Here is a 12,121-nt window from a genome sequence, read left to right as displayed (position 1 = left end):
GTTCTATTTACTTTATTAATTTATTTCTATTTCCTCTCATTCTCTGCAAGCCATTTCTAATTCCTTAAGCCTGACTGCTTAATTAATTAATTAATTTCACTTTATTTAATTAAATTCACCTGATTCTCTGGTAAAACTACTTTTAATTCAGAAAGCTTGTGCACTTATTTAAATAATTAATCCATATAGAAAATAAGGCCACTCATTTACTGTTTTCACAGGAAAATGGGGAGACTGCCATATAATTTTCCCCATAGATATGGGGCAGTGGGAAGCAAATCCCAGAAAAGACAGATGCAATGTCAGAGTTGAGTAGAGGTAAGAAAATGATTTAGGAAATTAGGGTGGGAGAATTTCCACAGGGTCTTTCAGATATCTCACTGTAACTTCGGCGGAAACCCTGGAGAAACAATCATGTTTGGCCATTTGCGCCATGACTCTGGGAGCTCGGACGATTTTCCGCCGAAGTTCGATCTCCATTGGCTAAAAATATTCAGCTCAGTTCCAGGCATAGGTAAGTGATTAGGCCAATCAGTGATACAGGTGGGCTGATTGATGAGTTTGTTCTGGTCTTTCAGGATAGCGAAAGACTCGGCTTTGGCTATTACTGATGGTGAGGAATGAAGATGGCAGTGGGGATGGTTTTTTTCTTGTCATATTTGTCTTTAGCACTCCTCGTGCCAAGATTCATGCACCAGGAACTCAGGCACAAGCTTCTTTGATAGTCTGACCATCAAATTACAGGCGTAAGCTTGAACCCCGATTGGAAATCCTGGAATGCAAAGTTCGGCACCAGCAACACTGAAAATTTATATTTATCCCTACATGTCGGAACATTATTGGCCGATATTTATCCCTCAATCAAAGCACTAAAACAAATTATCTGGTATTTTTCTCATTGCTGTGTTGGGACCTTGCTGTGCACAAATTGGCTGCCATGTTTCCTACATTACAACAGTGAATACACTTCAAAAGTACTTCATTGACTGTAAAGTGCTTTGGGATGTCCTGAGGTCATGAAAGGCACTATATAAATGCAAGTCTTTCTTTTTACATGGTGTTCATGATGTTGAGGAGGGAAGTACATACTCTACAGAATTAAATTACTGCCTTGAACTCACTCTTTGGATGTCGTATATATTTAACTAATTGTCTGTATTTAAGAGTACATTGGGCAGAATTCCTTAAACAAAATGAGTAATTCACTGCTAAATTAAATTCTACATACATCAGAGATTAATTAGAAATCGTATACTATGTGAAATATTTCTATTTAGCTCTTACATATGATGTTGAATGTTTTAACATTTTGTCACTATGTGAATTATGTTGTTATTAGACAGAAAAGGGTCAATTATCCAATCTCATGCTCCAAATGGGGAGCTGCACTCAAAGGGAGCATGGGTTAGAGACAGAGCTACAACACTGTAGCACTGTGCCTCTGACCAGCAGTCCCTTTGAGTGAGGCTCCCTTCCGGGAACATGGATTTGGCAAATTTACATTATAGAGAGAATAATGGATACATGGGAATGAGCTTTCAGTGCAGTAGTCTAATAGCAGGATTCTGATAACATCAGAAAAGGCAACAGCGAAATTCAAGTGATGTAGAAATGTATTCTGGATCCCGTGATTAAATTACAGACTGAAGCTGACTCTTTGGTATCCACATATATGCACTGGAATGCACTGCCTGAAAGGGTGGTGGAAGCAGATTTAGCAGTAACTTTCAAAAGGGAATTGGATATATACTTGAAAAGGAAAAATTTGCAGGGCTATGGGGAAAGAGCAGGGCAGTGAGACTAATTTAGTAGCTCTTTCAAAGATCCAACACAGGCATGATGGGCCAAATGGCCTCCTTCTGTGCTATAAGATTCTATGATTTTATGATGTATATTGGAGACATTTAACTCAGTTTCTGGGTAGTGTTACCATTGGTGACAGATTGGACGCACTATTCACTAATTTTAAGACGCTGTGACTTTCCCAAAATACTACTTATGCCTTGTGACATCACCACGGCAGCATTATCACTTTATGTTGCAGCTGGTTACTAGGATTTACTGTATTCAGTAAAAATCATACAAGTCTCAGTTACAGGAAAAAAAAGGCAATATCCTGAGAAGGAACATATATTATAGTCTGGCAGTTAAATCACCCATGACATTACTAAATGTCACATTAAAAGACAGATTAATCATGAAGAAGATTTGTCCATTTTAGTCTAATTTTACACTATTTCTCAATGTGAACAATCATTCTTCAAACCTTCATTTGCTGCTTCTTTAGAAGCCGCCGATATACATGCAGTCACAGCCTCATATGAAGCACTCAGCCGCGTATTGGGGTCCCTCTTTGGTTTAGGAGGAGGTTGTTTCCGTGGTGACTGCAGGCCATTGCTATCATCCATACTGAATACTGAGTGAAGGGAGGGTGATCTGATGGATGATCCAATCATAGAATGTGCCAACCCATCGACAAAGGTAGGTGCCGACACCGTGCTTGAGTGAAAATGCTTCGGCGTTCGGCAGCCCGAAAGACTGTCTTCATTGACCTTTCCACTCCCGTTGCCAGATCTGAAATTAAAATGATGTCCAGATGCTGAATTAGAACAATGAACCTGTTCATGCAAACGTAATGCCAGCTTTTCACAAAAACAGGCAACCAACACCCCCACTGTGAGGTAAGGGTGGAAGCACTGCTCCTGTCAAACACAAATCCACAGAAAGCTGGCTGTCTTCTGCTGTTCATTTCTGCTCTGTGCAAATCAAACATTTTTAACTATTTTACTTCGTTATTATTTTACATAAGACTTTAAAGAAACACTGATAAGTTATGATGCAAAAAGAAAAACACATCTCTGAATGATTTATTGTCATGTGTTGTAATGGGAGCTAAGATTCCCCCAATGCCATCTATTTTGCTGCTTGCAAGTAGGAAAATAGACGACAGCAAGCAGTCCCGCCAATACTGCAATTACTGCAGACCCTGCAAGCCTGCCTGAAACAGGCTGTGAGATGACACAAAACGGTTAACTCTTTCACTGGAGCAAACCATTATGTAAAAGCAACCAGATTTTCGAAGGTGTTAAACAGAACCTGTTCATTGGATTTGTGTGCAACACATCAATAGCCAGAACTGTAACCCTATAAGTGAAATGCTTGCATTTGATAAATCAAACCACCAGCTCAGAAACTTTCAGCACACTGGGGCAGCTTAGTTTTACTGCAATATTTAATTAGTATCTTTCGTCTCTTGGAATGGTTTTCACCACTCATATTTGTAAAATGTGAAGCTAATTATTTGGTTCCTTAAAGTCATTTTAACATACTTATAAAGACTAAGTCTAAAAGCCTTGGCTCTTCTTGCAAATGCAGCAATTATTCCTCACACTGAACGTGATATCAGAAGTCCACACTTACCGTTTTGTGGCCTGCTCATCTCTGTGTCGTGCCTCTAACTTTTCCCTCAGGTAAACTGCGTTAAGTTCATTCCTAATCCTGTCATTTTCCCGTGCAATGTCAGACGCATTTTGAATGACCAAGGAATCGTATGCTTTCAGTCCCATATCTTCCGCAGACTGCAAAAAGCTTTCAGTGGAGTTGACCTCTTGCTGTTTGATGCTCATCCTTTGCAGCAGCCGCTGACGGGCTAGAAATTCTCTGACAACTACCGTTATGGAACAGAATAACGCATCCGCGGTTCACACAATAAAATATACTAGTCAATAATGCAAAAGAAAGCACAATGGTACTGACTGGTGAACTGATAACAAAAACTATCGTCAATTAATAGCCCTGAGAAATTCAATAGCACATTATGTTTCAGCTTCTTGCAGTGGGTTCATTTGGGTTTGATCTGTTCATTAATTTCTGAATTGTTACAATTAAAAAGTTAAATCACAAATATATATATATGTAAAAGGCCTTACAATAAAAGCATCCTTTTCTTTGATTGTGAAAACTTGAAATTACAACATGGTGTTAATAGGGAATACAAAAAGAAATACATTGAACAGCATCATTTTAATGTTTTTTACCTTTCTGACAAGTGATAATTTTCTTCTGCAAATGAAGACATTGCTCATTGAGGTGGTCTGTTTGCCAGTGCTTCATAAACACTTCATTCTGGCCCATCTGAATAAAAACAATAGGGATTTTAATAGTCAGAAACCCCTGATTGTAAGATGGTCACTCATAATGGATCTCATGATGTCACTGTGTTGAAAGGAACTGGAGCTATAGCTATTAGCTATACCTTTTTATCTGATGCTAATTCGGTCTGTAGTTACAGGGCTATTTGGCTCTAGCTAGAGCCGGATTAAGAATTCTTGGGACCCTGGGCATCAAGAATATTCGGGGTCCCTCTGCACACCCCTCATAGTACATCCCATCCTGAGCCTTAAGGGAGAATGTTACCTAGCCTCAAGGTAAGAACCTTAGAGACACTACTTTGTGTATTTAGAATTGGTGGTTTGCTGCTCTACATTTTACCCTGCCATAAAGTTTAATCTGAATTTCTACATTCTCAGTTTAACCTTATAACTTTATATTTCATTTAAAGTTATCTTACTTTAAATTAAATATGTTACTGTACACTTACAGTAACATATTTCATTTAAAGTGGGATAACAGAAAATGGTGACCCACAAAACACCAAGTAAGTTATGTCCACTTTTAATTCACAAGAAGAGTTACTTACCTGCAGAGCAACAGGGAAGGGAGGAGGATGACGAGGAAGAAAAAGAATAAATCCAGGTCACCGCACAGCATTGCAGCAGCTTTCATTGGACTGGGGACAGGCAGGATGGGCGGCAAAAGTTGTCTCCCCTTCTGCGAGAATGGAGAACTCTACCTCGATATTTTCATGCACACAAAGGGCTCGAATTTCCTGGGAAATTGTGGGTGCTTTGGGGGCAGGGGGGGCTCCGAAAAACAGGGAAGTCCCGTTTGGATTCGGAGCCCGGCTCCAACCCGTCAACGTCTGAGTTCCCCACAGAGGCACCTGTGTGCTTGCAAGCATCCTGAATCCGGAAGTCCCGCCGGCTTTAATTGCCAGTGGGATGATAGTTAAAGAGCTAAATGTACCTCATTGAGGTACTTAAGGCACTTTACTTGTGACAGATTATGTAGTTAGAACGATTTTTAACTTACCTGGGCGGCTTTCCCACGGCTTCCGATTCACGTCTGGTGAAACCAGACATGAAGGGCCGGATCAGGCAAAAAGAAACAAAATAAATTACATAAAAAACCATTGCACAAAGTTAAAACACAAAATCAACCTACCTTTCCACCCTGCTCCGATGTCCGATGTCTCCTTCTCCGATCTCCCCTTCTTCACCCCCCCCGATGTCCCCCACCCCGATCTCCCCTTCTCCACCCCCTGATCTTCCCCTCTCCCCCTCCCAATCTTCCACTCTCCCCCCCACCCCCCCGATCTTCCATTCCAGTGCTGGATGACATCTCGCTCTCTCTCTTTCTGTCCCCCCACCTCGCGCTGCAGCTCCTGATGGCATCAGAAACGGTAAGGTTTGTTTATTCGGGTTTGCCACGCGCACCTTCACCCCCCTCCCCCACTGCCAACCCGCCACCATTTCAAAATTGAACCCAAAGTCTCTCAGATCCCGGTTTCTGCACTGTGTTCCCTCAGCGGCTAAGAATCCGTAACCAAAAACTCTCTCGATTCGTGTCCACAATCCAGCTTTCAAACAACTACCTGGTTGCTCACAGCAATGGCTGGGAGATCACGAGGCCCCATATTTGGCTGGGACCCCTGGGAACACTCCTTGCAGGCCTGTGAGTTAATCAGGTCTTGACTCTAGCTCTCTCAGGAACAGTACAGTGATCTAATGTTGATTTTTAAAGTGTGTATTTGGCACTACTGTGAAAGATCACATCACATTTTAGAGTTCGGTTCAGTATTGGATAAAGTTTAGGGAAAAATTCATTACTGAATGCTTTTTGCTGTTAAATATTTTAGGGCTGATTTTCCACTCTCAGCGCTGAAGTGCTTCCCAACACCTCGCTGAGCCAACCAAATGGGATTTCCCTAGGGCGGCCTTAATATGTATGTACAGCAAGCTCTTGGTCCAGGTTGGGTCTGCTAATAAGCTTGTTATCAAGGGGATGGGGGGATGGGGTACGGTAGCATAGTGGTTATGTTACTGGGCGAGTAATCCAGAGGCCTGGACTAAAATCCAGTCATGAGTTCAAATCCCGCCACGGCAGCTGGCGAATTTAAATTCAATTAATTAATTAAATTCAATTAATTAAATAAAAAAAATCTGGAATTAAAATACTAGTATCAGTAATGATGGCCATGAAACTACCGGATTGTCGTAAAAACCCATCTGGTTCAATAATGTCCTTTAGGGAAGGAAGCCTGCCGCCCTTACCCGGTCTGGCCTACATGTGACTCCAGACGCACAGCAATGTGGTTGATTCTTAATTGCCCTCTGAAATGGCCTAGCAAGCCACTCAGTTGTAAAATCTCGCGACGAAAAGTCATAATAAGAATAAAACCAGACGGACCACCCGGCATCGGACCACGAGGCACCGGACACGACAACGGCAAAACACCAAGCCCAGTCGACCCTGCAAGGTCCTCCTTACTAACATCTGGGGACTTGTGCCAAAATTGGGAGAGCTGTCCCACAGAATAGTCAAGCAACAGCCTGACATAGCCATACTCACAGAATCATATCTTTCAGCCAACGTCCCAGACTCTTCCATCACCATCCCTGGGTATGTCCTGTCCCACCGGCAGGACAGACCCACCAGAGGTGGCGGTACAGTGATATACAGTCAGGAGGGAGTGGCCCTGGGAGTCCTCAACATTGACTCTGGACCCCATGAAATCTCATGGCATCAGGTCAAACATGGGCAAGGAAACCTCCTGCTGATTACCACCTACCGTCCTCCCTCAGCTGATGAATCAGTCCTCCTCCATGTTGAACACCACTTGGAGGAAGCACTGAGGGTAGCAAGGGCACAAAATGTACTCTGGGTGGGGGACTTCAATGTCCATCACCAAGAGTGGCTCGGTAGCACCACCACTGACCGAGCTGGCCGAGTCCTGAAGGACATAGCTGCTAGACTGGGCCTGCGGCAGGTGGTGAGCGAACCAACACGAGGGAAAAACTTACTTGACCTCGTCCTCACCAATCTACCTGTCGCAAATGCATCTGTCCATGACAGTATTAGTAGGAGTGACCACCGCACAGTCCTCGTGGAGATGAAATCCCGTCTTCGCACTGAGGACACCATCCAACGTGTTGTGTGGCACTACCACCGTGCTAAATGGGATAGATTCAGAACAGATCTAGCAGCTCAAAACTGGGCATCCAAGAGGCGCTGTGGGCCATCAGCAGCAGCAGAATTGTATTCCAGCACAATCTGTAACCTCATGGCCCGGCATATTCCTCACTCTACCATTACCAACAAGCCAGGGGATCAACCCTGGTTCAATGAGGAGTGTAGAAGAGCATGCCAGGAGCAGCACCAGGCGTACCTAAAAATGAGGTGCCAACCTGGTGAAGCTACAACTCAGGACTACATGCATGCTAAGCGATTCCACAACCAACGGATCAGATCAAAGCTCTGCAGTCCTGCCACATCCAGTCGTTAATGGTGGTTGACAATTAAACAACTAACGGGAGGAGGAGGCTCTGCAAACATCCCCATTCTCAATGATGGCGGAGTCTAGCACGTGAGTGCAAAAGACAAGGCTGAAGCGTTTGCAACCATCTTCAGCCAGAAGTGCCGAGTGGATAATCCATCTCAGCCTCCTCCCGATATCCCCACCATCACGGAAGCCAGTCTTCGGCCAATTCGATTCACTCCACGTGATATCAAGAAACGGCTGAGTGCACTGGATACAGCAAAGGCTATGGGCCCTGACAACATCCCAGCTGTAGTGCTGAAGACTTGTGCTCCAGAACTAGCTGCGCCTCTAGCCAAGCTGTTCCAGTACAGCTACAACACTGGCATCCACCCGACAATGTGGAAAATTGCCCAGGTATGTCCTGTCCACAAAAAGCAGGACAAATCCAATCCGGCCAATTACCGCCCCATCAGTCTACTCTCAATCATCAGCAAAGTGATGGAAGGTGTCGTCGACAGTGCTATCAAGCGGCACTTACTCACCAATAACCTGCTCACCGATGCTCAGTTTGGGTTCCACCAGGACCACTCGGCTCCAGACCTCATTACAGCCTTGGTCCAAACATGGACAAAAGAGCTGAATTCCAGAGGTGAGGTGAGAGTGACTGCCCTTGACATCAAGGCAGCATTTGACCGAGTGTGGCACCAAGGAGCCCTAGTAAAATTGAAGTCAATGGGAATCAGGGGGAAAACTCTCCAGTGGCTGGAGTCAAACCTAGCACAAAGGAAGATGGTAGCGGTTGTTGGAGGCCAATCATCTCAGCCCCAGGGCATTGCTGCAGGAGTTCCTCAGGGCAGTGTCCTAGGCCAAACCATCTTCAGCTGCTTCATCAATGACCTTCCCTCCATCATAAGGTCAGAAATGGGGATGTTCGCTGATGACTGCACAGTGTTCAGTTCCATTCGCAACCCCTCAGATAATGAAGCAGTCCGAGCCTGCATGCAGCAAGACCTGGACAACATCCAGGCTTGGGCTGATAAGTGGCAAGTAACATTCGCGCCAGATAAGTGCCAGGCAATGACCATCTCCAACAAGAGAGTTTCTAACCACCTCCCCTTGACATTCAACGGCATTACCATCGCCGAATCCCCCACCATCAACATCCTGGGGGTCACCATTGACCAGAAACTTAACTGGACCAGCCATATAAATACTGTGGCTACGAGAGCAGGTCAGAGGCTGGGTATTCTGCGGCGAGTGACTCACCTCCTGACTCCCCAAAGCCTTTCCACCATCTACAAGGCACAAGTCAGGAGTGTGATGGAATACTCTCCACTTGCCTGGATGAGTGCAGCTCCAACAACACTCAAGAAGCTCGACACCATCCAAGATAAAGCAGCCCGCTTGATTGGCACCCCATCCACCACCCTAAACATTCACTCCCTTCACCACCGGCGCACTGTGGCTGCAGTGTGCACCATCCACAGGATGCACTGCAGCAACTCGCCAAGGCTTCTTCGACAGCACCTCCCAAACCCGCGACCTCTACCACCTAGAAGGACAAGGGCAGCAGGCGCATGGGAACAACACCACCTGCACGTTCCCCTCCAAGTCACACACCATCCCGACTTGGAAATATATCGCCGTTCCTTCATTATCGCTGGGTCAAAATCCTGGAACTCCCTTCCTAACAGCACTGTGGGAGAACCGTCACCACACGGACTGCAGCGGTTCAAGAAGGCGGCTCACCACCACCTTCTCGAGGGCAATTAGGGATGGGCAATAAATGCCGGCCTTGCCAGCGACGCCCACATCCCGTGAACGAATAAAAAAATAAAAAATAAAAAATAAAGTACAGCTGCAGCTTTTCAAGGTTAGGGCTGTAACTTAAAGGGGTTCCTTCATTGTTGCTGGGCAGGAAACTGGAAATGGCTGGCCAATAATGCAGAGCACATCTGTTTTTAGGTGCTAGTTTGGAGGTACTTCTGCGAGAAGTGTAAGCTGCTCTGTTTGGGACCGCAGGTCCCTCTGTAAAAATGTACACTCTTCTTGGCAGGAATTGACAATGTAAATCCTGCATCCAAAAGTCAAAGGACATGGGGGAAATGAGGAAAAAAGTTGTATTGCCTCAAGAAGCCTGTAAGCGAAGGCTAGCCAATATTTCACTGTACCAAATAGATGGATAGATCATACATTCCACAAAGAGTTTCCTTTCACCCTGTTAAACCCTCACTAAAATTATGGACCAAGTCCTTACAAAATAGCCCTTTCCAAGCGTTAAATACATGCAACAGGCATACTTTATTATTGCCACTTCAAAAATAAACTATTGCCACATTACTATTTGAAAAGTGAGCCACAAAGCAATCCTGCATGATGCATGTACATTTACTCACACACAAGCTGGGTTACAAGCTGAACACTTGGCTGCCACTCCATACGCTCTTCAAACTTCCAATATCCGAAAACTAATTTGCAAAACAAGGTGGCACATAGCAGGAGGGAATAAACCTGAATCCGATGAGTCCTCTTAATTTTTAGATTACTGAATCAATTTGAACTGAGCATGTTTGATATTCTGGGTCCTGGGCACATAGAATGTGTGGGGCAGGGTGGATGTAGAGGCTTCTCCAAAATTCAAGGCTAGCACCATCCTATTCCTGTCATTCTTCACTCACTTATTCAAATGCATACATTCCAACATCCCACATGTCACTCTGTTTGAAGGGGTATTTTGCACCCAGCATTTTGACCTATGTTTCCATTGGTGAACCCCAAGAACCGGCCACAGTGGAATGCTGCATAACTCACTCCTTCCATAGTAATTAACAGCACTGATAAATCCAACCAGGGGAATACAAAAGTCACTATGAGGGAGGTGCACTCCCTTGACCACCGGCGCACTGTGGCTGCAGTGTGCACCATCCACAGGATGCAATGCAGCAACTCATCAAGGCTTTTTCGACAGCACCTCCCAAACCCGCAACCTCTACCACCTAGAAGGACAAGAGCAGCAGGCACATGGGAACAACACCACCTGCACGTTCCCCTCCAAGTTACACACCATCCCAACTTGGAAATATATCGCCGTTCCTTCATCGTCGCTGGGTCAAAATCCTGGAACTCCCTTCCTAACAGCACTGTGGGAGAACCTTCACCACACGGACTGCAGCGGTTCAAGAAGGCGGCTCACCACCACCTTCTCAAGGGCAATTAGGGATAGGCAATAAATGCTGGCCCCGCCAGCGACGCCCACATCCCATGAATGAATAAAAAAATATACATAGTGTGAGTAATGGTAGAGGAGGAGCATGTATTTGATGGTTGGAGGGCCAACGTTCCTTCCCACCTACAAAACATAGGGTTTGGACCTCACGGGGCTGACAAAGAAGGAAACTATCTGGGTGCCAGCATTTCTTGCTATCATTAGAGAGTGTGGCAAGTACTCTACAGTAGCAACAACAACTTGCGTTTATATAGCACCTTTAAGGTAGAAAAGCATCCTAATTCGCTTCACAGAGGTGTAATCAAAAAAATAGTGCTGAGCCAAAGAAGGAGGTGTTCATTAAAGAGATGTGTTTTCAAGAGGGTGTTGAAGAAGGAGAGGGATGTGGTGAGGCATTGAGGTTTAGGGAGGAAATTCCAGAGCGAATGGCTAATTTGTAGCATGGAGAGCTTAGGGTGGGTCGGAGGTCAAGTCTTTGACTTCCTCTTCAGCTAAGAAAGCACAAGGGAATCTGTAGAGATTTGGTAAGGAAGTCAGAGACAGAGTGAAAGCTCCCTGCTTAAGTTTAGTGCTGACTAGAATCAGAGAAATTACGAATCTGAAAATTGTAGTCAGCCAGGATAGTGTGCTGTGCTTTGTTAATTTCTATGTTGCAATGAGCATTGTGAAATAGATTAAAAGTTCATTCATGGATTATATGTAAAATGAATCAGCCTATTGATTTATAATTGGTCTCGTCCACTATAGTGTTCATCAGTCTGCCTTCCAGAAGATGGGGGAAATGCACATGGGGACACAAAATCCAGCCTAATAAGGGGTTTCATTATTACTACCTCTGGTACCTCTGGGTCATGATATTGTATAACTGGATTAACTCTGAGAGTTGGGATCAGTCTTGTTGCTGTTTCTCTTCCTTCTGTAATGCAGGTACACCATTTTGGAGTGTTGTAACCAACACTGAACACAATATACTAACTGTGGTTTGACCATTGCATATTAAAACTTTAACATAGTTTCTACAGACTTATGGGGTAAATCGTATGAGTTTGCATTATTGGTGCAGATCATCACCTGACAGGAAGGCAATTGGATGTCAGCCCGCTCTATTCACAGTACTCTCAACTTGTTGGTTTTAAACTTAAGGTGGATTGGCTAGGAGTGCCGACTTGGAAAATTCACCCCAATATTCTACAGTTCTGGTTATATATCCTTACCTTCTATTAGCTTTTATAATTGCTTCACTGTTTTGTCCATTTTGATAATGATGTGTCTATTAGTCCTATGTCCCATCGTGA

General features: G+C 44.4%; 1 protein-coding gene across 1 annotated transcript in view; it reads right to left on the bottom strand.

The window, feature by feature from the left end:
* myo16 (myosin XVI) overlaps positions 1–12,121 on the bottom strand; it is a 773,985-nt gene that overhangs the window by 36,396 nt on the left and 725,468 nt on the right. Inside the window, exons 29-31 of the mRNA XM_067986709.1 lie at positions 4,038–4,134; positions 3,421–3,667; positions 2,267–2,574 (exon numbers count right to left, since the gene is read on the bottom strand). Of these exons, the coding sequence (XP_067842810.1) occupies positions 2,267–2,574; positions 3,421–3,667; positions 4,038–4,134 (652 nt within the window). The remainder of the gene's footprint in view (positions 1–2,266; positions 2,575–3,420; positions 3,668–4,037; positions 4,135–12,121) is intronic.

Source organism: Heptranchias perlo, chromosome 6, assembly GCF_035084215.1.
Source record: "Heptranchias perlo isolate sHepPer1 chromosome 6, sHepPer1.hap1, whole genome shotgun sequence".
NCBI classification, from domain to species: domain Eukaryota; kingdom Metazoa; phylum Chordata; class Chondrichthyes; order Hexanchiformes; family Hexanchidae; genus Heptranchias; species Heptranchias perlo.
The sequence above is the reverse complement of the archived record's forward strand: the minus strand, read 5'-3'. Positions and strand labels throughout refer to the sequence as shown.